The sequence below is a fragment of the Copadichromis virginalis genome, linkage group LG12, assembly GCF_057382275.1.
Source record: "Copadichromis virginalis isolate Kocher_CV1m ecotype Utaka linkage group LG12, C_Virginalis_male_GT1.1, whole genome shotgun sequence".
Lineage (NCBI taxonomy): Eukaryota > Metazoa > Chordata > Actinopteri > Cichliformes > Cichlidae > Copadichromis > Copadichromis virginalis.
The window spans coordinates 9,264,029-9,292,007 of NC_140629.1; the positions used below are offsets into that span (position 1 = coordinate 9,264,029).

The 27,979-nt window shown below is 39.6% G+C and overlaps 2 protein-coding genes and 1 long non-coding RNA gene across 8 annotated transcripts in view; all 3 read right to left on the bottom strand.

Annotated features, from left to right (window-relative positions):
• Positions 1 to 14,261, bottom strand: part of LOC146696505 (lysyl oxidase homolog 2B-like) — a 48,197-nt gene extending 33,936 nt beyond the window's left edge. The window contains exons 1-3 of the mRNA XM_085474623.1: positions 14,161 to 14,261; positions 12,036 to 12,395; positions 11,595 to 11,770 (exon numbers count right to left, since the gene is read on the bottom strand). Coding sequence (XP_085330749.1) covers positions 11,595 to 11,770; positions 12,036 to 12,384 — 525 coding nt within the window. The 5' untranslated portion in view covers positions 12,385 to 12,395; positions 14,161 to 14,261. The remainder of the gene's footprint in view (positions 1 to 11,594; positions 11,771 to 12,035; positions 12,396 to 14,160) is intronic.
• Positions 14,262 to 16,244: 1,983 nt separating this feature from the next.
• LOC146696506 (uncharacterized) lies at positions 16,245 to 19,875 on the bottom strand. Of its 3 annotated transcripts, none has more exons than XR_014923257.1 (5): positions 19,524 to 19,875; positions 18,760 to 18,825; positions 18,274 to 18,424; positions 17,729 to 17,821; positions 16,245 to 17,431 (listed from the first exon to the last, which is right to left on the bottom strand). It is a non-coding gene; the product is annotated as an uncharacterized LOC146696506 (long non-coding RNA). The 3 variants fall into 3 exon arrangements; XR_014923258.1 differs by having other exon boundaries at positions 19,368 to 19,875; XR_014923259.1 differs by lacking the exon at positions 18,760 to 18,825.
• Positions 19,876 to 23,400: 3,525 nt separating this feature from the next.
• On the bottom strand, positions 23,401 to 27,943 carry LOC146696507 (lysosomal membrane ascorbate-dependent ferrireductase CYB561A3-like). 4 transcript variants are annotated; one of them, XM_085474625.1, is made up of 7 exons: positions 27,876 to 27,943; positions 26,885 to 27,008; positions 26,243 to 26,447; positions 24,530 to 24,738; positions 24,260 to 24,414; positions 24,005 to 24,170; positions 23,401 to 23,903 (listed from the first exon to the last, which is right to left on the bottom strand). In XM_085474625.1, the coding sequence occupies exons 2-7, from the start codon at positions 26,999 to 27,001 to the stop codon at positions 23,877 to 23,879; spliced, it is 879 nt and encodes a 292-aa protein (XP_085330751.1). In that variant the 5' UTR covers positions 27,002 to 27,008; positions 27,876 to 27,943; the 3' UTR covers positions 23,401 to 23,876. The 4 variants fall into 4 exon arrangements, with proteins under 4 accessions (XP_085330751.1, XP_085330752.1, XP_085330750.1 ...); XM_085474626.1 differs by lacking the exon at positions 27,876 to 27,943 and adding an exon at positions 27,525 to 27,849; XM_085474624.1 differs by lacking the exon at positions 27,876 to 27,943 and adding an exon at positions 27,287 to 27,849 and having other exon boundaries at positions 23,402 to 23,903.
• Positions 27,944 to 27,979: the final 36 nt, after the last annotated feature.

Sequence of the window (27,979 nt, forward strand, 5' to 3'; positions counted from 1 at the left end):
GGCAACAAGGGTTTGGTGGAGTCTTATAATAAAGCACTGGCATCACATTAAAGCGATTCTGTCAAAAACTAAAACGATGAAATTTTACATTTTGAATCAGTTGAGTTGGTGAATGCAAATTTATTCTTACAATTACCCCTCACATTCAACTCTGTAAAATACATTGCCTAATGCCTAATATTACGCTAGCGCAGGGGTCAGCAACTTAGAAATTTATCCTCAGCAGCAGAGGTGACTCTTGGTCTTCCTTTCCTGGGGCGGTCCTCATGTGAGCCAGTTTCGCCGTAGCACTTGATGGTTTTTGCGACTGCACTTGGGGACACAGCGACCTAGCTAGCTCCTAACTTCAAATTCCATGGAACCGCGTACGTTTCCATGGTTTCTGGATGCTACCACTGAATTTGACACCTGAGACAACAGCTTAACTGATCACTTTATTGGCATTTGAACAATCTGAATTGCTTTTAACTCTCAAGGACACCTTAGTGCATGTTTGTACTGGAGTATTTGCACCAGTAAATACGCAGATTTTCTGTTTTCCTTGGAAATATATGGTAGGTCACAGATCACAGTTAGGTCCTAAATAAAGTTACATCAATCTAATTCTCATTAGACTAATCTAAAAGCACAGCCAAGACTGGTAAGAGTATACACCAACATGTTTATGCCTCAGAAAATTATGGGAACCAGATGAAAATATTTTGCACTGATGAAATTGCACACGAGTCAGCTTTCAGACATAGACTAAAACAAGCTGCCATGAATTATGGGTACTGAAGTGGTTCATTGCCAGTCTGTCTAGGGATGACAGTTGGAGAGAAAGACATGAATCAAATCAGATGAGCCTCCACTACTCCCTGTTACAGGTTTAATTAAAACAAATTAACCAATTCAAGAAACACTGTCAACCTTTAATAATCCTCCAGGTCACCCGTGACCTGTTTAGGGATAGGGTTAGCTTTACTTCTACCCCTTCAAGTGGAATTTTCCCTCATTTGGCATCCCCAAATGGAGAACTGTAAGCCTAAATGTATTTGACACTATTGATTTAAAAGTTAAGCCTTCTATGTGTCTAACGACTAACCCTGACAACCCTAGATGGCTCACTGGCAACCACCTAGAGGATTGTCAGTGTTGTTTTTCTTTTAATATTACAAATGCTGTGTTTTGGATAAGTATTAGGCTATAATTCTCACATATGACATCTGAAAGGTAAGAGGGAGATGATCTATCAACTGTTAAAATAACAAATAGCCTATCAAACTGAATAAATTCTTTCCAATCTCCTTCCTCCCAGTAGCATAACATTTCAAAATTGAGAATTTGTGACATTGTTCCAGTTTTTTTGCAAACAGTTTCTGAAATGGAAACCTTGGAGTGCAGGCTCCATATAGTTACACTTTTTTGGTTTATTCTGTTAAAGGGAGGGCATTGTCAGACACCTCATCAGTTCCAACAAATCGACATCTGCTATACAGTCACTTCTTGTCTTTATTGTGAGGTATAAAGACTTGAGCCACTTTAACAAGGACAAAAATTGTACCGGCCAGATGACTGGACTGAAAGACATTCAAAAGGGTAAAATGGCTTTGTGAGATAGTTCTGGTAAGCAGTAGTGAGTACAGACGAGGTGAAAACTAGAAGAAGCGTGCTTGTGGATGTGCTGCCACATACCATACCTAACATGCTTGTGGTCTTTCAACCAACAGGGTTTAGTCGTGGTTTGGCTCATAAGAAATATAACCACCATTTATTTAGTTACATTATTTTATACAGAGTCATGTGTGAGTACAAAATACAACACAATTTTTGTTACTACATAGTTTCACTTCAGCCCAAAGTGAAGTACAGATTGTTTTTGAAAGGAACAATAAGGTGCATAGAGAGTAGAAACATATGGCTCCAATAAAGGCCTTTAGCAACTCTGCTCACAGAAATCACTTCACTTCCACCATGAAATACCGAGGCTCTGGGTTCATTGGCAGGGTAGGATTTAGTTGTAACGTCACTTTCTGAGAGTTGTAGAAAACAACCTTTAATTTTAGGCATTACTTTGTTTTCAGAATTATTTTTACAAGTCACTATCTGTGTGATGACATGGAAACATGTTTAATTGATAGCCAGCTTTTATTCAAAATCAGAATTCCACCAGCTGGAATGTTAATAGGAACATTAGAAGTTGGTGTTTTACAGAATCCAGAGAATGTTGCATTGCAGTCTGCAATTCCTCCATTAAAAGAGAACCTTTGTAACCAAACTGGAAACAGATGTTTCACAGTCATGACAACTGAGCTAGACTGGGGCGTAAATTACAAAGACAATGATTGAATGGAAATTAAGCCCTTTTATATAGCTCTAAAATGAAGTGACATTAAAATGTGGAAAATGAAGGCACGTTTGGGAATGATTGCTGGGTACAAGGAGTTGGCTCGGAGGAATCTATTGTCTCATCTTGTGTGAAAGTTCTCAGCACTGGTTTCTGTTTACAGGAAAGCAGATGGTAAAAATTATATTTGAGTCGGACATTCCTAATGGAAACTGCCATTTAGACCAATTCGCCAACACCTCTTTGGGCTTGTATCAGTACTACCATTTTAAATTTGTGTTTTTTGATCATTTCCCTGTTGATGCAGGTGCAGCACATTAAATGAACCCAGCCTAAAAACAGCCATTTACACACACAGCTGCCACTGAAACAAACAAAGCACAACCTGCTAAAAATAGCCTAGCCACTGTGGAACTTCAAGAGCAAGCATATAGTCGGAGTTATCCATTTTAATGTAATTCCTGTCAAATAATAGCATATCTAAATAGTATTTTTAATTCTTTGGCTACTAGAGTTAGCCAAAAGACAGGCATTTAGCTAGAATAACCAGTTTGGGGTTTTTTTTGTTGTTGTTTTGTAGCTCAATTTTAAATTTCCTTTTCTTTCATAAATTTAAGATTATTTCTTGAACTTGCTCTCGCAGGTAGCCTTTTTACACCAGAACAATATTTACCAAAGCCTGTACAAAAAAAGCTACATGCTGACATGCGAATTATAGTTAGCATATGAAAGAAAGACAACCACAGCATCGGCCGCCAGTCTGTGGAAAAAGCTTCACTGTTGTTACCATCTACTTTTGTAACAGTCCAGAGTGATGCTAGGATGGAGGGATAAGTTATCAAGAATAAGTTATTAGCTAAGTTACTAGCAAGAATAAGTTACTAGCTGCTCCCCTCAGGCAGGAGGCTCCGGTCCATTCGCACCAGAACCTCTCGCCACAAGAACAGTTTCTTCCCCTCTGCTGTTGGACACATGAACAATAACCACATGACTGTCCCCGCCACTAACACATGACCCTACGCTGTGTCACTGCATCATTTCATGTCTGGCACTGATCACCACCTGCACTCATGTATATATCTTTCTACGTAGCACTCATAATTCTTACTCTCATGTATATATGTTTGGCACTGATCACCACCTGCACTCATGTATATATCTTTCTACGTAGCACTCATAATTCTTATTCTCATGTATATATCTCATGTATATCTCATGCACATATCTTTCTTTCTACATAGCACTTTAATTCTTATTGTCTGCACTGAAGCACCGCAGCAATTTCCTAATGTTGTAAACCTCAACATCTGGCAATAAACCCATTCTGATTCTGATTCTGATTCTGATTCTGATTCTAATGACCTAAACTAGCAAACCAGGTGAGCAAGCTTCATCCATACATCTGTATGTGTGTGTCATAGACAGACACCTCCCAGTTTGTGCTTCTAATATACAAACAAAAATCTAGGATTTCACTCTGCAAGACAACTACACTTATAGTATTATAACTCAAATACAGCTCAGAGGACAAGTCTATTTAAACTTCTATTTAAAATTTTGGCCATACTACGTTTCAAAATGAGGGATTATCCATTGTTTGCTCACTGGCTAAAGATTTGTGGAAGGTATGACTTTTATGACTTTTTGAAACCAAGATGTCAGAAACATTAATCTTGAGGCTTCAAAACAGGACTTTAGAAACCAGTGGATGGCATCTTGATAGGTACTTCCATCTTTATATTTTTTTTGCTTCAAACGACCAATAGAAATGAAGAATCACAGGGAGTAGGCACATACTCTACACGTAAAGACCATGAGCTATGACCAGGACTTAGTTCAGACCGAGTGCAGCAGCCAGCACAACACAAATTTTCAGCCATTTTTACTGAACGCAGCAGTCAGTGCAGTACAAACGTCTTTCTAAGTGAAGGGGCCATCAGGCAATTATATCCTACAGCCTCATATGTCAGCAGCAAAGTATTTTTTGTTGTTGTCTTTTGAGGAATTTGGTGCTTTAGCACAAGAGTATGCAGATTCACTTGCTTTTGGACCCAATCTCAACAAGCCCCTTGAGGAACTGCAGCTCTTGGCACTTCCACACTGAGTCCCTGGTGATTGCCACGTGGCACAGACACAGAACAGAGATTTTGGTTCATCACCTAAACTGTTCTCTGCTCTTTTGTGTGCACAAAATACTACCTACAAAAAGAGAGTTATTCCTTCATAATGTTGCAAGGTGCTTCCTCATACAGCATGGTCTGATTTTGAGCTTTTCTCCTAATAATGTAAGGTCTTTACCTTTACAGTATAAGGTAAAGTGACTGTTGTCGTGAACTGAGGTTATATGGCTATATCCATACTCAGGATGACAAAATGCAGCAATATTGTTGGGACTCATATAAACGAGCTTGCAACTGCTGCGTACAAAATGAAAAAATTATGTAAATATGTAAGGTTTTGACACTACTTGATGAAGACAAATAAATAGAATTAATGTCACTGTAACATAATTTCACATTTCTGTGAAAGATTTTGGAAAACTTTGAGACAATATACCCAGCTGTAGAAGGTCACTTCGTAAGTAGTTTCATCATTTTCTGTTTATTGTGTTTGTGTCAAGAACACACAAACACATAAAAATAAAACATAAAAAAAATAAAAACCTGTAAACTCATCCAGTTCATTACCCTGCTATAAAATAGATGCAGAGGACTGCCAAAGTCACAAGGTGACATCTAAGTGCTTTCTATCCAACAATCACACTCCAAGTAAAGCATTAAAGCAATTTGGGATTCAGTATCTAGCTCAAGGATACTTTGGCACGCAGACTGAAGCAGCCAGGGTTCGAACCACCAACCCTCCAATTAGAGGATGGCATGCTCCACAGCCACTCTCAACAAAGAGACAATAAAGCCACTGCAATGCTCAAGTGACACAGCTGGAAACTCATAAGAATATGTGTATATCTGACTATCTAACAGTCTGCCTTCTAGTCTGACAGCAAATGTATTTTTCTGATGTGACACATTTTGCACATTATGATAGAGAGGAAGAAAAAGAACAGTGTTAAAACAGGCAGACTAAATCTGCAGCGCATTAAATGTGAGAAATCTGTTCTGCATATGACGAGGAAAACAGAGAGCAATCAAACACATGCCTTCCATTGCCATCAACAAGTGCCTGGTAAATTAGCTTTGTACTGTCTGAACACAGCAAAAAGACAAATGTCCTTACACGTGAAATCACTTTTTTTTTGTGAAAGCAAACTCCCCTGCACGTGAGAGGCCCTGTTTACACCGATCTCAGAGAGAGCGCCTAATTTATAACTCTACAGAGGCTAAACATCCTCCTGAGATCCTCTGTGAGAATGTGATGCCTCAGGGCGAAAACCTTTACGTCACTGCAGAAACATCTACCAGCTGTGTGAGCAAAATAATGAAACGGTCCAAATCATTTTGAGGCTGTGACACAAAGGGCAGCCACGAATTAATCCATAGCACAAACATGCCAAAGGGGTAACAAGGAAGCAATTTATGGCGCTGAACCACGACATGGATGGAGGTTTACAGGGAAGGAAAGTGGGAGATTTGACTTCAAGGGCTCAGAGGAGGAAAAAATGACTAAAGAGAGGAAAATGGGAGCTCAGAACTCTGCTTGTGGTGATTTCATGGGTGCTTGTAATCTTCTTAGTAGAAAGACAGCAGCAGGGAAAGAGTGTGAGAGGGCTAAAACTGGTGTGAAAGAAAAAATAGAAATACAGAAAAGAGCTTTGTATTAATCTCCAAATTCTGAATTCATCCCTGCTTGTTCTAGCATGAGCCCGAGAAGATATGTCAGAAGAACAGAGACTATCTGAGCAAGGTAGCATTTGCCTTAGAGGCATCTTATCATCAAAATCTGTTTCCATCACAGTCGTCACAGAAAACTCCACTATATATGAACTGTACTCATTCATCATTAATGCCTCACTGTCAAAACTGAAAAGTGGAGAAAATCACAATACACAGTGGTGTGGTGATTAGCAATGTTGTCCACACAGCATGAAAGTCCTGGGTTTGACTCTAGTACCTTCTAGATTTGAAGGTCCAGAAAGTCCTGGGCTCTCTCTGGGTACTCTTTCCTCTCGCAGTCCTGGTGATTCTAGATTGTCCATAGCTGTAAATGTGAGTGCAAATGCTTGTCAATAGACTGCAGACTGCAATAGACTAGCTGTTCCATAAAAGGCAGATGGGATTGGCTCCAACTCCCGGACAACCTTGAATTCAATAAGCAGAAGGGAATCTTTCACTTATCGGATTTAGATGTATGGATTCTATTTTATTTATTGACATCTCAAGTCAGGAATCATAGGTCAGAAAATTAAAAAAAGATTGTTAGCATTTTCTATGTTACCTATAGTAATGATATTAAACTTCTAAAATAAGGGGTATAGTAAAGGTCTATTTATGTCCCTACATGGACAGTTTAACTAATTATGTCCCCTAGAACTAACTATACTTGTATCTGCACAAGAAGTCCACTTAGTTGTCCATCCATCAATTCTCTTCTACTTATCTTTATCAGCGTCACGGGGGAGGACCTTGTATTTGCCTCTTAAATATTTTGGTATACAGAGGAGTTCATGGTCGACTCTATGACTGCCAGGTGATCAGTGGATGCAGCTGTAGAAGAAGTCACCACCATGCTTGACAGTTGGCATGAAGTATTTGTGTCGATATGCTATGTTTCTCCACACGTACTGCTGTGCATTGTGGTCAAACTTCCAACTTTGCTCCTTGGGAACTTTGCTCTCGAAGTCTTCTCGTTTGCTCAGAGTACCCTTCCAAGCAAACCATACTTGTTCAGTGTTTTTTTCTAATCATACTTACATTACCTTCAACATTAAAAATGCTGACTGGGGACTGTAGAGTCTGAGATGTAGCTCTAGAGTCGTTTGCAATTTGTCTCGTCATTGTACACGCTGACCTTGGGTGACGTTGCTGGGATTATGGCATGCTACACACCAGAAAACTGCTAAAACTGCTTCTTTTATAGAGGTGCTCACACTTGTTAATGATCAATTCATCAAATGTATTTGATTAGCAGGACCTGGCTGTTACTTACAATACTAATCCCTGCGGACGCAGTAAAGGTGTGCTTGGTTTTTCACAGGACGGCAGAGATTCCTGAGAGATTTCTGAGTGCCTCCTGCCCCTTTGTGCAGCAGATCACTTAACACTTCTCCATAAAATCAAACAACTCAGAATATTCCTGTTTCAGTGGCTGATCTTCTCATTTTTTTTACCTGCTGTTTTCCATCCCTCTCTGAATGCTGACATGAAAAAAATAGGCTGACAAATCTGACTGCATCACTGTTATTCTAACTTGAATAAATGAAGCAGCCCTCAATGGTCAACGCCAAGAATCACATTTCATAAACCCTGAAACTCACTGATGTTGAAACTGGTTTTAAATGGAATGAAATGCATTCGCAGGTCAGGCCTCAAAAAGCCTCTGCAGTCACATCTGCATAAACTGAAGTGCAGCAGGCTTCCTCAAAGCCAGAGAGGAATACATAAACACGAGGGAGATGCCACTGTAAATATTTCTGGAGATGCAGACTGAGCACAGGCTGTGCCTCTGTGTTGTTTACTGTCCAGCTGTCTGAAACACAATGCTAAATATATGTTTGCTGTAATCCATCTATACCTCAGAGAACAAATTTGTGGAATGAGATGCGTTTTTCCGCTATTCTTAAAAAAGTCACAGTGAAAACAACACTTTTTTTTCTATGAGAAGATAAAAAAGAAAGAAAAAAAAACAGACACACACACAACAATCTGCACAGGGATTGCAAAGTTCACCAAAATGTGCATGCAAGGATTCACATTTCATCTCCACGTTTGCTTAATGGCATGTGGTAACTTTTACAGAAAGGTAGGCAGAGTCTATGGCCCTCCCAGAGCTCCATAAAATAAACAAATAAACAAATAAAAATTAAGTAAAATTAAATTAAATGTAAATAAATTTTCCTTTAGTTTTAAATAACACAAAATGGACCAGATTAAAATGTCCCGCCCTGTCACCCTTATATCGATTGAGGATGTTTCAGTTTGAACTGGTTTTAAACACTTTATATTCTGTTTAATCTACAATAAAGTATCATATTCTATAAAATTATGGGTTTCTAGTGGCTGAGGACCAGACCAGCTTTTAATCTGCTCCAGAAGTCCTATATCTTTATTTAAAATGCTTAATAAACATATTTTTAAGCTTGTATTAGCAAAGCAGCTCCTTAAACTTTGTACATTGGTCAACCGAACTGATTAACCAAGACGTTAATCTGAAAGTGTTAGTGGAGCCTGTACTTAGTCAAATTATCTGTTTTATTAAAATAAAAAAAGACACGGCAGGGTTCCATCTCCCCATCATTAAAGCTTTCATTGCTAGCATGCTAAACAAGTTATTAACAGTTATTAAAAGCAAGAGAAAGCACTCTTATAGTGATAAATGAGACAGCTTGTTTACTTTCTAAATAAAGCTAGCTCTGTTTTCATACTAGGTGCAGCTCATAACTGATATCAGTAGAGTAAAAGTGGGGCCAGCAGCAGCTTGTCTAGCACGCTAGTCTCCCATCAAAGATCAGAGGTTTATCTGCAGTGTGCTTCCCCAAAAAACCGATTGCTCTGCTTGACAAGCTTCAGACATTGTTAATTGGAAATGGATAAATTAATTCTGCTTCCAGAGACAATAGGCAACTGCAGCCACAAGATGGCAGTGATGTAAAGGATGGATGCAAGCAGGAAAGCTTTATGAGAGAGCTCTGTTTGAGATAAAACAAGAAAGAACACTTTACTTTAGTATGTTTTAATTGATATCTATTTTTAGATTTCACTAGACAAGTACTGCTTGCTTTGCTTGCCCTGACGTAATGCCACTGACGTAGCTTGCTATCTTGGTATACACGGTTAAAGACATTGCAATAAACTTACTATCACTCGAAAAGGCAGCTGTGCTCCTACATCCAGCCCACATCCCCACATCCCCAGCGACATGCCGTCATAGCTGCCATTCAACACTAGAATGCCCCTACACTGGTGCGTCACCAGATAATAAAGCTGGGCCCTGGCTGTGTGGCAGAGTGGGGCTCCCAGCTGGCTGTGTTTTACACGCTGAGGCCCATGTGATTCCTCTTAGTGAGTGGAAAAGCTGAGTCTGATTTTTTTTTTTTTTTTTTAATGTGACTTGAGACATGTAGAGCTCTACAGCTGGGCTCTCTGAACAATCACAACCTTGATATTTAGTCTTGTAAACTTAAGGCAGTCGTTTAGATGGATCTGATCCTGTAATGCAACTTTACAAATTAAAGTGTTTTTACAGTGAGCATGATCACATATGTGATTAAAAAAACATTTTCTGCCTCTAGAGGGAGCTATGTAAAGTCTGATAAAAGTTCTAAAGCTATTGCAATTAAGTCAGAATCCGCTGGAGCAGAATTTGAAAAGACACAAAGTTATTTGAGGTCTGAAAAAAATGTGTTGTGGAGTTCAAGTAAGCTCAGCAGATCTCTGAAGCCTGAAGAAAGCTGAATATTCTTCTGCCTAAAGCTTTGTTGCTTATTTTTTTTTCCAGTGGTCGTTCACAGTATTGAAAGCTCGTTCCACAAATACCACTAGATAAAAGAGACTTTTTGGCCCATATTAACATGATACTATCACACAGTTGCAGATTTAACGGCCACACATCCATGATATAAATCTTGAGTTCTACCAAATCCCAAAGGTGCTCTACTGGATTGACATTTGGTATTTGGTGCCTGTGGCCATTTGAGAACAATGGACCCATTGTCATTTTCAAGAAGCATGCTTGAGAGGATTTGAGCTTCACGACATGGTGCATTATCATGGTGGAAGTAGCCTTCAGAAGAGGGTACACTGTAGTCATAAAGGAATGGACGTGGTCACCAACAATACTCAGGTAGGCTGTGGTGTTTAAATGATGCTTTGTTGGTACTAAGGAATCCAAAGTGTGCCAGTGATTTCCATTGCTATAGCACATGTGCATTCAGAGATGCTCTTCTGCATACCACGATTGTAATGACTAGTTATTGGAGTCAGTGTTGACTTCTTATCAGCTTGAAGCAGTCAGGCGTCTAACCTTACATTAACAAGGCATTTTCACTGCCATTCACTGGATATTTTCTCTGGATATTTTGGGGCTCTCTGGTCGTGTGGAAAATTCCCAGTAGATCAGCAACTTCTGGAATACTTAGACATGCCACGTTCAGAGTCCATTAAATCACCTTTTTTCCTTACTTTGCTGCTCAGTTTGAACTTCAGAAGTTTGCCCTGACCATGTCTACATGCCTAAATACATTGAGTTGCTGCCATGTGATTGGCCTATTAGACATCAGCATTAACAACAATTTAACAGGTGTATCTAATAATGTAATAAAGGGGCTGGTGAGTGTAATTTGCCAAAAAACATTGCCACACCTCTGTTTGACATAACAACAGTCATAGTAACTTTAACAAAGTCTGTAGTCAGAAGGACAAGATCACAGACTCAGAAAGTTTTTTTTTTTATCAACAACACTAAATCCTTCTATTTGTTTTTGGAAAGAAACAAGGAAAACTCGACTGAACAGGTCAGTAAGACAGAAGCAGAGTTAGTTCTGGTTTGCAGTTTGCTCATAACAGTGGAATGCACTGTTATGAGGCCTGCACGGTGAGCAGAAAGATAACATTCTGCTTGTGGAGGCAATTAGCTCTGAGCCCATTAGCAGGCCCAAAAGCAATGCTCAGCTGGGCTTTTAAAGGTTCCAGTCAAACTGCTATGAAAGTTTTAAGTCTGACACCTAACAAATACCAGTGAACTTTCCCCAACGCGCTTTCAATGCAGGCTATTCAGAAAGGACTATTAATAGGACAGATAGTGGTTGAGAGCTGCTGGCTTTTAGTCCACAGCAGCTGTTTTTCAACCAAATTAATTTTTTTAGAGGCGAGTTTGACGTACAGCAGCTCCATATGTTATACTGCTAGTGCTATTCTATTATGGAAGAGCTTTATTAATTGGTAAAGCTGTGAAATAACACAGGATCTCAGATTGAGGTTGACCTATTTGTTTGGACAAGAACAAATGTTGGATCCAGTATTTTTTGTACACTTTAAAAAGGCTTCTAAGGCTTAAATGGTGTTCATCACAAGATAACAACAAACACAGCAGATCCTAGCTAACAAACACATGAAATACAAAAGTTGGATAGAACTATTGGGCCTTGTAAGTTTACCTCCACATGGTTGGGCAGAGTGTTGAGAAATTTAAATCCCGGGATCCTCTTGTCGCTGCACACCACTCCTACATCTTCGCTGTGCTTGCAGTCTGAAATGCCGATCCCGTTGGACTGACACTGTGCCAAAGTCTTTTCTTTGCCAGTACAGTGGACATTGTCGAACCAGATGGGTCCTGATGAGACAAAATAGATATTAATCCTTGCTTCTGTGGGAAGGAATTTTATTTTCAAATAACAAATATTTTTTATTATTTGTCTTTAAGTACTATAGTAGTACATAACTGAAAAAATAATGCCAACAAGGTTATATCAATAACATGTTCATCCAGACATGCCATCTATATTGTGAATATATGTTAAATATGTTATATATGTTATATATGTTGAATATATGTTAAATATGTTTCCACGCTGATGAGAAGAAAAGTCCTGCAGTACCTTCTCCTTTCCCATATTTAGAAGATGGCAACCATGAGACAGCTTCCACGTAGCCCAGCTCCCTGCACACCACCTGGGCAGCATGGATGTTGAAGTCATCATCACAGACGGTGCCCCACTGGTTGTTGTAGAAAACCTCTACTCGGCCCTCATTGTGTTTCCTCTTTTGCCCTGCAAGTCGGAGCTGAATCCTGGGCGTGTCTGGATCCAGCTGCGGGGCCGTGTACTCTTCCTGTTCTGGGTATGGGTAGCCTGGGGGGTAGCCGAGGTGCTCATACTGTGCAACTGACAGCTTTAATAGCACCAATAGAACAGCAGTGCGAGCATATAGGTTCTGGATGACCCGCATTTTGGTTGGAGCTAATGAAAAGCCAAAAAGAGAAGAAAAAATTGCAATGATATTTGTAGTCCTTTTACAGTCTGAGAACCACAAAGGTCCACAGAGAAACCTTTTGTGAACCAACTAACAAACAATGATGCTGCACTGCATTATGGGAATTAGGGACTACTAGGGACTAAATGTCAGGCTGTTAATCACAGACCTGCCTCTTCAAACAGCCTCCCTAAACCCGCACTTCAATATTTTTATGCTGAAAGTAGATTAAATAGCTGTGTGACGTTAAAGGGGTCTCTCATTATGACAACCCCAAAAAGAATAATCACAAAACTCTGCACTTCTCTTCAGTACCGTGAAGCCTTTAAACAGATTTCCACTCTTGTTTCTGTTAAGAGATTTACTGTTTGATTATACTCTCATAGATTTCATCAGGCCCGTTAGCAGAAGTAAAATATTTCGTTCACGAGGCGGTGGAGACTAAATACAGAGCTAAAAGGTGCGCAAATACCGGACTTATCTCAAAATACAATCTAGTGTTGGTTCAGCTCTGTTGGCAGTTTAAGAAAAGGAAAAAAGGAAAAGGAAAAAAAGTGCATGTCCGCACGTTATAAGCTCATGGTACTGTATGTTGACTTTATTTTTTCTCAATCATAATGACATCTGCATTAAAACGTTTAAAAAAAATAAGTGACTAAAACTGACTTATTTTATTTCTATCTGACTTACTGGACTTATATTGAGTAAAACATTTCTCGTGATCGCCCACTAGTTTTCTGTGAGTGAAGAAAAGCTGGCCTCCAGGGAAAATCCTGTCCTTTTGTTGGAAAAAACATCTGTTAGAAAACATATGATCCATCAACTGTGCAGGCCTTCAACTCTCCTCACTGTAACGTGGCAGCAGTTACACAAGCTAGAATCAACACACATCACACATGAACAGATGGAATGAAGCCCACAGACTTGGCGTCTGCTTTCAATGTGTGAGTCTAAACCGCTGTGATGACAAAAAAAATCGTGGTCAGTGTGCACGGACACGGTAAAGTTCAGGTAAGGCGAGACACATAAGAACACAGCAGGCTCCCCCCCCCCAGCTGATCATTTGTTTATTTCTGAGTGAAGCTGCAGGCACTCTGCGGCTTCTAATCAAACGGACCAATAGATCCGAAATTTTCTTGCTCGCTTTTGTTAAAACAAAATGTCAAGAACTTCAGTGAAGTGGACACCCTGATATCTGAAACCTTTTTTTTTTTTATCCTCTTCTGCAGATAGGTGTATGAGTCTAGTCTGCTGTTAGAGGAGAGCTGTGCATTGGCTGCAAAGGTCAAAATGTCAGTTTATAAGAATGTCAGCCAGTCTTCTCATGCTCTTTGCTAAACCGCTGAGGAGAGTGCTTCCCTGCAAGTAGACACTCTGGAACTCAGCAGTGGATTTTTAGCATGAATTTTTCTTCAAAGTAACATGTACGACACATATGTTCACTCCAATTTCAGATGCATCTTCATCACCAGGAAGGAGTCTTGTAAAGTTTTTAGAGGCTGTGGTGACAACTTGAATTCCGGAAAACTAACTCACTTTTTTACCTATATTACATAAAGTTCCAATGTGATGCTCAAAGTCACACAATAGTAATGGCTTCAGTAATAATATTTCAGCACTTTGAGACCTCGAAAACGACTCTTAATTCGCTGAATTTAGGGCGTAAAGAAAACTTTCAAGGCAAGCTTCCTGTCTCAGTAACAATGGCTAGTTACATTCTTGAAGTGAGCTGCAAGCTCTGGCTGAACTTACTTTTCTTCTCTCCGTTGAAGACCGTCCCTCCTGAAGTTGCAGCAACAGCACGGTGCGTAAAAACAAAGTCTGAAGTCAGCTGTTTTTCTTCTTCTGCCGCTGCTGCTGCAGCTCTCTAACTTTCACTCCCTCCAATGCAAAAATGAGCCGGCCTCAACAGCGGTACCGCCCACTGACGCCCACCTTTACCATGAGATCAGCAAAGATGGACCGGGACGTGAAAAACTGCACATCCGACTAGCACTGACAGAGAGCTCACAGTGGATGAGAGCGTGTGGAAAACTGTTTTCAATTATGGTGGAGGGGGGGAGCATGAAAGAAAGCATAAAGTGGCTGCACAGCTCAGTGTACAGTGTAGAGACGTGTGATCCCAACCAGTGTGTCTGTGTGGGGGTAGGCGTTGCTTGTATGGGACAACACATCACAATAACTGAAATTTAAAAATATATATAAAAAAAGAAACAGCTTTCATGTTTGACATCAATCAAGCAAAGGACAAATCTACTGTATTTTATTTGAATCATATTTTTCCAGCTTAAAGTATTCTATACTCAGGAGGTTAGGACCTCCAGGACCTTCTGCTTCTGGCTGCTTCCCAATCCACTGCAGGCAGTCAGTCCACCTGGTGGGCAAGACTGGAGGATGAGGCCTCAGAGTATAAATGAACATACTTCTCAGAACACACTTCTATATTGTGAATACCTTCTGATTGCTCCTGGGATGTTTTATAATAAGTTGGATGCTGGATGTCTGATTTCCATGAGCTACAAGCCATAATCACCAAACTGAAAGAAAAATAGATATTATACCAGTTACTCTGGGACAGCTGGAGAGGCCTTTAACCCATCAGGATGACAAGAATTTGATTCTTCTTGCAAAGAGTAAGAGGATGCAAGATTTCCGATTTCCTGGAGGATGAATGAACTGATACCACTGAACGTAGGCCACACGCACCTGACCTAATACAGTAGAACGCTGCTGTCAGGTGTCAGGCGTGCACACAAACACACTACTGAGTAGCATTTTGAGTTGCTGAAAGTTTGGTAAAATGAAAGTTTGGTAAAATGGACTATCCTGCTACATCATTTTCTGATTTTCTTTGAATTCAGTCCTCTGTGGATTGATCATTTTAAATCCAATTAAAAATGTTTGTTTCATTCCTAACACATTACCCAGTCTACATTAGCACAGATCACGTTTTGTCTGTAGCTACCTTTTATGGGGTGGCTGCAGCTCAGGAGGTAGAGCAGGTCACCTACTTATCGGAAGGTTGGTGGTTCGATCCCTGGCTCCTCCAGTCTGCATGTCAAGTATCCTTGGGCAAGATACTAACCCCAAGTTGCTCTCTGATACATCCATCAGGGTGTGAATGTAGTTAGAAAGGACCAAGTACACTCAAAAAAATGAAACGTTGACTTTAATTAAAATTATTTTGTCAACAGGTTCCACGAAATTGAATTATGTTAGTTTAAAGCAAAAATCTTTAGTTCATCTAATTTAAAAAAACTACTTAAGATTAACAAGACATATTTAAGACTAACTAAATCAAGTTATGTTGTATGAACATAGATGATATATTTTCAGGTTAGATAGTTTAGATTAGTTACTTCAACACATTTCTTATTTGTGGCAGTAAAATGTTAAATTTAAGTTAGATTAATTCAAATATTATATTTTCAGCCACCTTGTGCTTTATTAATTAGTTTTACATAAATCTATTTTGTCAACAGGTTCCACACAAATGAATTAAGTACATCCAACTTATTTTTTAAAATTTATTTTATTGCCAACACATTCAGTGAGCATTTGTGTAAACCCAGTCCAAAATAAAACACAACAGCTCATTAGGGTTAGTAATTAACAGTATGTAGACAGATGCAACATCAAGACTTTAAATTAAATGTCTGTATCTACCAGAAATAGAAGAGAAAAAAAACGCATTGAAGATCACATAACACATTGATAAGATGACACTTGAGTTATGCACATGTGATGCTAGTAAGGTCTGTGAGTGTTTTTTTCTTTTAGTGTCTAAAATGGATAGCAAAGTTGCTATTTGCAATGATTGCTTAGGGTCAGTCCAGTAACACAATGCCAATGAAGTGCTTTCCTTTAACAATGCAAAGTGAAGTGTCCACCTCAACAGCCACAATTTAAAAAAAAAAATAATAATGTAACAACAACAACAACAACAACAACAACAAGTCCACTGATATTAGCAATCAAAGAAAATTACATCACCATCCCAAATAAAACTTTAACAAAACATGCCAACATTATGGTCTAACAATAAAACAGCTTGTCAGCGTTCAGTTTTTTTGCAACAGCACAGCAGTAACCATTTAACACTTGCCACTGTCAACATTTATTTTACCAGTGTTTGGGCAAAAAACTTCAGCTGTAAACATTTTAACATGGAAACAATTGTTCGTCTTTAAAAGTCCACAAAATATACATTCATCCTGCATTCCCAACTTGGATGATCTGATATCCTCGTGTTGGTGTTGTTCCCAGACCATCATGAAAATGTTGTTCCAGGTTCAACATTGCAAGTGACCAATCACATTGTTGTGACGTTATTCTATTCCAAGCCATTCGTGCATTTATGAAATTCCAATGTTGCAAGGACAATATCAATTCTGCTTACTGTTTATTAAAGGGTTACGGTTAGGGTTAGGGTCAGTTGATCGGCGGACAGAGGCGGTTTCACGCAGCTTAAGTACAGTTTTTTGTTTTACGCCGGTTTTTCCCGAAGTCGCAAAAGTATGACGTCACAACATTCTGATTGGTCACTTGCAATGTTGATCCTGGAACAACATTTAGTATGATGATCTGGGAACAACACCAACACGAGGATATCAGATCAACCTCCTAACTTACCCTTATTTTTAGTATGTATTGCAATTACCTTTACAATGCACACAATGTAACACAAACTGAATATGAACATATTTCCACCTCATAACAATATGCCTTGAACGCTAATATACACACCACCCTTCAACATTTCTGGTGCAGTATCATCTCTCAATTAAATCCTTTAAATCTCAATACTTTTGATTGTCTCTTAGCTTTCAGTCTTGAGGTTAACTGAGATTCAGTGCATATATCCCACCCATTAAGAGTGCACATGCAGAGGCCAGGTCTTCCAGGTCATGCAGGACACACTAGATGGTTATACCCACATCGGCTGGAGGAGTGCTGGCATCAGCTCTTTCGATGGTAAAGATAGCAAGGGTAATTTGTTCCAGCTCCCTCTGAACAGCTGTAGCTTAGACACAAAAACATAGAAAAATGGCATCCAGTTTTAAAAAAAGAAAGAAAAAGGGCCAAAGCTACCCTTTAATGACGTAAACACAATATTAGGAACATGCACCCCAGTGCGCCACTATTTTAGACTACAGATTCAACGATAAATATAAATAGTTTGGGTATACAAGAAGATTTCCCAAAACATTTAAACAGGTTCCATGCAAATTACAACAACAACAACATTACAACATGCAACAACATTAGTTATTCAAAATTTGGTTTAATACAGATAAAAAACTAAACTAAAATTACCAACCAATTATTCTTTGAAGAGGATGCTTGGGTCTTCATTCAGGTAAAAAGGTAGTGCCCTGAGGACACACTCCCTCCCCTTTTCAATGGTTTCCTTCTGTAGAGAGTGGCAGAGATACAGGAAGAGAAAACAGAAATACTTTAGGATGACAGAAACTCACATTATACGCAAAATGAATGACATAGCCACTGCACAGATAGACATGTACACAAGACCAACTAATCATCACATGGACATGAATAGTTAACCTGTTGGGCAGGGTTTCCACCACATTATATATGTCCATAATGGAGGTAAAGACAAACTAATACATCATCTTTTTTGCATTCAAAACATAACATAAAAACATTCACTTCTGGTTTAACCTAAATCAAGGGATCAGATTTTACATATGTTTAGGTAATTTAAATTTTCCAACGTTTTGAGTACCAAACTTTGTCTTGCTTAATATAAATGTAAGTGCACTGTGCAGCTACCATACACTAGCTGTTTAAATTTGAAAATGATCTTATTAGCCATAATATTTTGCTACCAACAGAATAACGCACCTGTGTGGCTGGGGCCAAAGTTTGTCTAATTTTCTTCCCTGCAACGCCTCCTTTTTTCTTGAAGACTTTTATGAGCTGGTCAGTGTATTGGTCAAGTTGTGTAAAAAGCCTTGGAACATGCAGTAGTAATCCTCACATATTCTGCTTCCACCTGAAAATATGTCAACAAACACAACATACTGTACTGTATGTACACATATACAAACTAAAACTAATGTAGTAAGACCTCATTAAAGCTATAATTTTAACACAAACATTTACACAAAATGCTAATGGAGCCATTACAGCTTTTATTGTTATTTATCAAGTTCCAAAAAATATTGATCACAGCTGATCTGAAAAGAATTTCATGCCTCAGGCCCTTGAACTGCAACCTTTACCATGGTTCAGATGTGGAGAAGAAATAACAGGGGCATGGGATGGGTCACAAAAGAAAACTTAACTTATAAAACAGTTTTGTTTTTAAAAGTATAACAGTTCACATACCACATACAAGCTCAGCAATACCACATACACCACATCAGTATAGGAGGGAGCAGGTAAAGGCAGGATCTGAGATTTATAAAGTAAAAAAAAATTAATTCCTTAATTTCAAGAAGCAAATTATTGTTTGAATTACAACTAAATAAAATACTACTCAGAAGAAAAGCAAGAGATTGACACTGCCATGTGCTAACTTTCTATAGAAGCAATTATCACCAGGTCTGTCGACCTCCATTGTCTGTCCACTCATATGTCTTGAATAATTTTATTAAAAAAAATTAAGTGTGTACTTTCACAAACTGTAATTTATAACTACATTGATATGTATAACTCCGCTAGGAAACATGCTGTATTTACAGACCATTTTTACATAATACAGATTACTGATAGAGCAGAACAATGGTGTCACAGTGGCTTTCGCCCTTGACTTTTTGGATTTTAAATGTCACTTTATGCTATCCTTGCTATCCTATTCGATATTTCCGACTCTCGGATTACAGAAAAGGAATCCCAAGAAAGCAAATGGAAAAATAACCCCTTGAAAGAATAACCCCATGAACCCCTGTAGCTAATCCCTTAATAAAACAAAAAACAATAAAAATGTTTCTTACACAGTCCACAAAATAAGCATGTCCAGGACCCAGTAAAACTAATGTAAAACAAGCACACGCAAACGATATAACATGTCTTGTAAGACAAACGCAAAATATAACCATGCTGGACATATAGATACTACACAACATAGTCAAAGAAAAAAGTGGTCTTACCTCTCAAAGAAACAGCAGCTTGGCGCCAAAACAGCCTTTTTCAGTTAAATTTGAAGTCTTGTGCATGAGCAGGCACAAGCCGTGAAACCTTCTTGTTCTGCGCGGTTTCATTACAACTGTTTTTGCATTACTGCCACCTTGTGGATATACAAGGTATATCGATCCTAATTGACTTAACTTAAATGTTATGCGATCAAGTAACACATTAGTATTATGTACGTTGAATAATAGACACAATTACGTAGACTTGATTAGAAAAACATATGTTAACTTAACAAAAACATATATTTTAAGTAAAATGAAAATAAATAATTAATATACACTGAACAATCCACCTCATTCATTTTTTTGAGTGTATAGAGAAAGTGAATGTGGCATGTTGTATAGAGTGCTTTGAGTACTCTGGGATAGTAGAAAAGCACTCTATAAGAATAAGACCATTTACTTTTTCAAAGAGTTTGTTTGTCCAAATATGTCATCAAAGGCAACACATTCATTTTCACACGAATATACTTTGTCACATGTAGAACACACAAAATAAATGAAACATTATGTTTCTTCCTTTTTGTCACACAGTGGGCTTGCAAGTAGACCACAGATTAGAGCTTGTGTGCTACAGCCAACCAATCACACTGTACTGTGCTCCTCTCCCTGGTACTCCCTCTTGTTCTGTTCTGCTGAGCATAACATTGGTAGACATGAAAGTATTAGTCCTAAAGAAGAACCTGATCACCGTCTGTTTCCAGGATTCTTTTCACACAACATAAACCAGAGTGCTCATTAGTGACTCTGCAGTGCTGCTTTGACAGCAAACAGAGGGAAAAAACCTCTATGTGAAATGTCCTGAAGTCTCTTAACTCATAAGACTTCTTTCAGATGAAAGACAAGGGACTCTAAGCTTTGTCTTACTCGTGTGACATGTCTAGCACTTGCCATGCCTTTGATAATTCAGGTTTCCTGCCATTTGTAGCTTTCAGTGTAAGATGTGTCACTTGATGATCATGTGTTCCACTGCTTTCACTCTCAGCCACTGATGCATTAGAGTAGACTGGCACATCAGGCAGTAACTGATCCTGATCAGTGTGACATGAACTGCATTTCCTCTTCTTTCGTTTTTGCGTTTGTGAGTTGTCATGGAGCTCGTGATAATCCTTGCCTTTCACAAATTTTGTCAAGGTGAACATATGATATCTGATGACCAGCAATTAATTTTTGCTCTCTGTCGGGGACATGAGCCTGAGACCTTGACATCACACAGCATTTATGCAATCTATATGTGTCCAAGGGTAACATCCTGGCCTTTCTATTGATTCAACAATTGTTAGGGATGGGCAAGCAGAGCACACAACCTTTCTTTTTGATTGCAGCTTCTACATTTTATGACCACAAGAGCAGTTAAGTGATACTTTTTTGCAGCTGTTTTGATTCTATTGCTAGAACTGTCTTTATCAACTCAGTTTTAACCAAACTGAAATTGAGCTGAAATATTTCATTTACGTTGTATCAAACATGAGAATAGGAGAGTCATCCCCACAGCCACTAAACAGGGGGTCGTCTGATTACATCACACAGAAAACAGGCAACCAGATTTAGACTGCACGAACCAGAGGGCAGGGTTTCATTTCTGAATTCATGCTGTGAACATCTTTGCTCTCAGCATGACTCTAATAACCTAGGCTCCAAATCTATTGTTTGCTAGGTATAGAAAATTTAATAAGTGGAGACAGATTCTTGAAGATTAGGCATTCTATCAAGGTAACAAATCATCTTGATGTCGCTGATAAGGAGGAAAAGGATGAAGCCCTCTGGAAAAGTGAGTACTGTCGTAAACAGAATACAACCAGGCTACCTCAGGCTGCCGAGAGCATGGGAGTCCCTTCAACAGCCTTTCTGGCAGTTGAGAAACCAAATTCCACATCTTGAGAGCATTAGATTACACAATACTTCTTATCCATAATGGACTTTGGTGTCATTTTGCCCCTGCTCAGGCTTCTCTGGCCTGTCACCTTCCTGCTGTCTGGCCCTTCTCCACATAGTGATAGCATTAAGTGTGACTTGCTAATGTCATGTGGGGTGTGACCTAATGACCCAAGGCAAGTGTTAGGTGTGTAGACTGGAGTTTTTTTTTTAAACGCCTAAAAAGTTATTTGTTAAAATGTTTTCAACTTGTCACATACAATGCTAGGTCAGGACACACAGGCATTACATTTGGTAAATGGCCTGTATTTGTATAGCGCTTTTACTAGTCCCCCCTAGGGACCCCAAAGCGCTTTACACACCCAGTCATCCACCCATTCACACACACATTCACACACTGGTGGAGGCAAGCTAAAGTTGTAGCCACAGCTGCCCTGGGGCAGACTGACAGAAGCGAGGCTGCCATATCGTGCCATCGGCCCTTCTGGCCAACAACAGGAGGCGGTAGGTGAAGTGTCTTGCCCAAGGACACAACGACCGAGACTGTCCGAGCCGGGGCTCCGATTACAAGGTGAACTCCTAACTCTTGAGCCACGATCGCCACATTTCTAGCCCTTTAGCATTGTTTTTAACATCCAGGGTAGACTTCAGTAATGTCAATGTCTGAAATTTTACCATGAGACTGTGGGTAAACATGCTGGTCTCTGTGGCTGGATGCAAAATCAAAGTATCAAACAAATGGTGGGAGACTGTGACAAAATGAAGACATTTGCCTTGTAACGTGACTTCGTGGAAGGGCGTGAGAGTCTCTGTTCTCTTCTGGTTGCTAATCTTATGATTGTGCCACCTCACCTAAATCCTTCTGTTATGTAGGCAGTTAAAGCAACTTCCTTTGGGTTTCTCTCTACTTCTGTAAATACAGAATACCTTTGATGAGCAAAGAAGAACTGGGAAAGCAAACTCTGGCCCTCGTTTGTGTTTACGCTCTGTTAACTTATATGTTGGCTTTGGACCACATTGCATTGTACTCTATAATTTATGGGAACAATAGCATACAGCGAGTCTGAAAAACTATATAAGCTCTATCTCTGCTTTAGTGTTTGCATGGGAGTAAACACACACACACGATAAACCTTGTGGAACCTTAATGTTAAACCAAAAGTGTGAACTAAATCAAAAACAGTTTCTGTAGAAACCACAGGGTATGAGAGACAGACAGATTGTTTACCTTCATTATGGTTTTGGGGAAGACTGTAGCAGTTTCCATGGTTTCTATTGAAATCCATTAAGCAGATGGCCCCAAATCTGAAGGGAGGCATTTTGTCAGATCCATTCGTGTGGACTTTAAATCATTTAGATATTTCTCTGCAGCTGTTTGTTCCACATATATAAAATAGAACGATGAGGAATGAAAACATGATCTTCAAAATTGCTGAGAGGTTTTGCACCTCACAGCACAAATGAAAATCTAATCTAGAACAAAAGCATGTCGCTACCATTGGCATGGGAGAAAATAAAACATTTAAATGGGCGATTCTGTTGTTGACATTAGTAAAGCACCATTGAGGGAAGATTCACTTCTAATCTCCACGTATTCATCAGCAAACAAAAAATTTCTCTGGTATCTTTTCCCTACAAAACATACACAACTATCACAAAAACATGAAAAAAGCCATAGAGCCACTGGAAAATCTCACATAGGGTATGCCCTACCCTCATGTGGCTGCATTAGCATGACACTATGGCTGTCACTAAAATTGTTGCTAGAGGACACATGGAGATCATCAAGGTTGTTATCAACATCGTCCAGGAACTATGAATATATGTGATATTTCATGTAAATCCATTCAATAGTTGTAGAAATATTTTAGTCTGAATCAAGGTAACTCAAAAAAATACATGACCTCCAGATTCATAGAACAAACTAGAAGAAGAATCAAATTCAATTTTTTTAAATTACATTTTTAGTGCCAATATTGTTTTGCATAACCTTGATGCTTCACACGTGTATAGTAGGTATATAGTACATTAATTACAACCAACTTAATATTAAATAAAACAGGTCAATGGTGGATTCAGGATCCCCATCAGTGCACAACAGCAACTGAATCCAGTCACCAGTTACACTACATTACCACAGCCTTCAATACCCTGAACTAGTGACCGCTTTACTACAGGATGGAAAAGCAGTGGTGAACTACAAAAGCAGTGTAAAAGAGGAAGGTGTCACAGCTTTGATGACAAATATTTTTTATTCTTTGGGCAGAAAGGCAATCTTAAATATAATTTCGAATAAATATTTACAACTAAAAACCAACAGATAGTGCTCACACACTACAGGCAGCTGCTTCAACACTCAGGACAGAGATGTTTTGGCCACTTGTGACAGCTGAACTGATTTTGCAGTAATTCAGGGACCAGCTCTGAAGTTCCCCTTCATTCATTTTCTTCTTGAAGCAAAGGCTGTGAAATGAAGCAGATATAGATTTTTTTAATGAGAATGCTTTATTAAATTAAATTCCCTTATCTCCGCCACTACGTGTCAGCCACACTGATATTCTCACCGTGTAGGCCATATCCTCAGGCCTGGAGTCTGGTCTCTGCCATTCTCGGGTGGACAGAATCTTGAGGACAACCAGGCCAAAGGCTACGATCAAAACCCCTAATGAATTTCCCAACAAAGCCTCAGGTGGAAGGGCAGAGTATGGCTGAGTCATATTGATTCCTTTCCTGCGGAAAGACATTTAAAAGGGGAAAAGATTACATTTTTTTCCCCTTAACAGAATTAATCAAAAGAAATGCAGAAAAGTTGCACTCACAGAACAAAGAAGAGTTTCTCGTTGATGCCAGAGATGCAGGCAGCAATGCTGAGCGTCAGTATGCTACCTCCCAACCACACATGCATGGGTTTCAGGCGTTTACGTAAAGATACGGGGGAGCAGGGAAGGAGGAAACCCGCCATACCCGCCACCCACTGCATCCACACAGACAGATAAATCACAGACACACAGGCACAGCAGGAAACAAATTGCTGTACAAATGTATGGCATTTGCCAAAAACATAAAACAACTCATGTCAAGTTGGGTACCTGCATTGCGAAAAGAGCTGTTGCTGCGATTCCGATCCAGCTGTGTATGGAGTAGAGGTTGGGTGTCTTTTGGGCGTTGTGGAAGTCAAACACAGCACAGAGCCCCACGATCGACAGCACCAGGGCGAGGAGCATCAGTGCCGCATGAAGGAGCTTCCACGGGAGTTTATTCTGACCCCAGGTCAGAGGGATGCGGTACAACACAGCTCCTGCAGTGAAGAGGCAAAACAACTGAAGATGGTCTGCTTAATTAAATGTGGTGGCCAGATTAAACTGTGCTGTTGTTTAATAACAGCTAGTGCACCAGATGCATCAACACAGGGGAGGTTCAGGAAGTGATCGGTGTCATATTCTGTCTTGGTGCAAAACTTGGGTTCCTTATACCAAAGCTTTAAAGACCTGGTCACAAAACGAAAAAAACCCACTTAAGGCTGCCTCCAAAAGTGAGTCAATCCCCACAGGCTCCAGTTGACTCCAGTAGAATTTCTCTGATGTGGACAGTAAAATTCTACATTATTATTGCTCGGTCACTAATTAGCAGGTGTCCTGTGTGATTCACCTGTACATGCTGTGGATATAGCAACCAAGCTTACCTGCATTAAGTGATAGTTAAGCACGCCACGTGTCATGAGTGCAACTTACGCTCACGAGGTGAAAGTGATGCCAACCACATTACCACAGCTCTTAACCGAGGATTCATGACTATTGTTTTTGTCACTTCTGCTTTCCCTACACTGTTAAACCTCTTTTTTAATTTCATTGTCACAACTTTGATTTGATGACCTTCTTGCCAGGTTCCCAGAAGCTAATAAGTCTCTCTGAATTTTGTTCTTTACATTTAAAAAAAGGCAGGAACCTGCCAGAGGAGGTTTGGAACTCCTCAGTTACTGACTAAGCAGAGCTTTGGTGACTTTTATGGCCCTCAGAACTTGACAAACCTGTCCTGTAACAGTTTTTTATTTTTGTTAAACAGACATGTGATAAGTGAAACAGCTATAAGACAAATGGCCACAGACTACAACAGGAAAAACAAGAAAGTCCTTATACTTAAAATGGCTGGGTGTGCTTAAATCCCACAGGCTCCATAGTTTACTGGTTAACACATTTGCCTAAAATATCAGGGAAGAGATTCAAATCCTTGGTAGGGTTGCATCAGGAAAGACATTCAGTGTGAAATTAGTGCCAAATCAAATGTGATGTGGCAATACCTTGTGAATAAAGAACAAAAAAAAAAACGCAAAGAAAACACAAAGGTACCCACAAAAGAAGTGAAATTTCAGGAACTTCCACAGTGGCTTCATTATTTCAGTGCTGTTTGGGAAATTCCCATTTGTAATGGGTGAGAAGTTTTTTTGTTGTTGTTGATAATGTTAATATAATTAAATATTTTTTTCAGGTTATCAAAAGAAAAAAAAAATTGAAATTGCTTCTTACCCAAAGCCATTATAATATAGCGTATTACATCCAAGTAACAACTGACAAAAAAAAAAGTACTACTGTTTACTGCAGCAGTGTAATGGAGCTGTGGCCAAACAGTCACTGCAGACGTTACCTCATGTTACCTCGCTACTGAAATCATGCCTAAAATTATACACTACATCTATACCAAGCCTAGGATGTGTAATTACCCTGATACAGCCTGACTGCTTGGAGGAGGAAGAGAACTGAGAAACAGAAATGAAACTCATGAGCTTTATTTGGAAGGCCACCCACCGTTGCCATACACCACCACCAGACCCGTCACCATCAGGACGGGGTGCCAGTTGAACTGAAGCGACGAGCCGTCCCAAGCAAAACCGCCGCGCCACTTGCTGTTCCACAGGCACACGCACACCACGCAGGCCACACCCAGGCCAAAGCACAGCAGGTAGAATCCATAGAAGATCACGATGGGTCTCATCCTGAAGAGACCTGCAGGCTAAATTACAAAAAGAACTCAATGAGAAGACGAGAGATGGAAGGGCAGAGAACTGTTTCTGCATTCAGGTACTGCCCAGTTAGCTCTAATTTGGTTATTTGAAGACATAAATTTGTCTTTTTGATCTTCTTTTGAGCTTTGACTTGACTTTTTGATCTTTCTTGATTATTTAAAGATCAAAAAGACAATATTAAACCTGGGCTACTTTTGAGTAATCACCATTTACACGACTGCTAAACGACTTTGATTTCAGAAACACAAAGCTCTAAGTCGGCTACCTAGTAGTCTTCAGAAACACGCTTCAGTGCGGCAAGCCTTACCTGATCCACAGCTGCAGTGACACTGACAACACTTCCTACTCTACAGCCGTGAACATCATGTAGGAGTTATTTAACTGTCTCATGACTTCCCCCTGTCAATTTCTGAATGTCACTCACTTCGCGTTTCTGCGGTTCAGCCGAAGTCTCACTTCCACATGCAGCTGTATTGAGGGTACCGAGGGGGAAGCAGTCAGAGGTGGAGCAGCTGGGAGATGAAGGGCCACACTGCTGCATCTGCCACCTGTTTGAACAAGGCGGTTAGACAGATCAGATAGAGACGAGTGTCACACGCACAAAAAAGTCAGTGTCCTGTCATAAAGAAAGAAGATAATGGTGAATTTATGGAGTAAAAGTAATTTTTTGGAGGTATTAAGTGTCATAAAATGCCAATGGAGACAGGTAGCCGTTTTCTGGGGACACAAAATGAAAAGAGGATAAGCAGGTGACAAATTAAGAGGAAAAAAACAACATAAAGCAGTATCGAAGGACCTTAGGATTGTGGTTGGTTCTACAACTTACTGCAAGTCTTAATTTTCTTCAGGCATTCAGCGACCCCTCCTGCCCTGTGCGTGGGAGCCCTGCTATATGCTCAGGTACAAATGTTTCATCATAGGAGTAGCTCTGTATTATTATGTAGAGACCCTTGCCCCTGAGTACGACAAGTGGACGCTAAAAAAGGCCACCGGAAGCCTTGTAAATGTACAGTTCAAAGGCCTAGTTTTTCCTTCAAATTTTCACCTTTCAGTTCCTTATTTACCTCGTACAATAAATAGATTCCTGCTTCTCCGCCAACACGTTTTTGTGTATCCCGAATTAACGAGTATCTTTACCACATTCGTGAAAAGTCGTATTTATGCGACAGTACGTCTTGTCTGTTCTCTTTAAGCGAGGCGACATTAAATAGCATATTTTCCAAATGAAGTCTTGTGTAAGAAGTTACGTATCCCCATTAGCATGCGCAGAGAGTTCGAAACTTGACGCGTTGAAGAAACATTTAGTTGTGTAGTTCAGTTAGCAAATAACTCGTGCCTAAGAAGACAATTCGGACGTAGGCGATTACGTCACCAGTAAACGCAACGTTTATTTCACTTTAGGAAGAGATACTTACCTGATCCATTTCCGTATTTCTAGCGCATGGCCTTGTGGGAAATGTGGTTTCTTGGCTACCACCCCCGTCACTCCTACCCTACACAAAAATAATTCCAAAAATAA

What these genes read in the sequence shown, in the direction of transcription:
- LOC146696507 (XM_085474625.1), bottom strand. Translation starts at nt 27,001, where the DNA reads ATGCAGCAGTGTGGCCCTTCATCTCCCAGCTGCTCCACCTCTGACTGC. An exon ending in GGTGGTGGTGTATGGCAACG is followed by an intron (nt 24,739 to 26,242) that starts GTGGGTGGCCTT and finishes TCTTCACTGCAG; the next exon opens with GAGCTGTGTTGTACCGCATC. An exon ending in CTGAGGATATGGCCTACACG is followed by an intron (nt 23,904 to 24,004) that starts GTGAGAATATCA and finishes TTCATTTCACAG; the next exon opens with CCTTTGCTTCAAGAAGAAAA.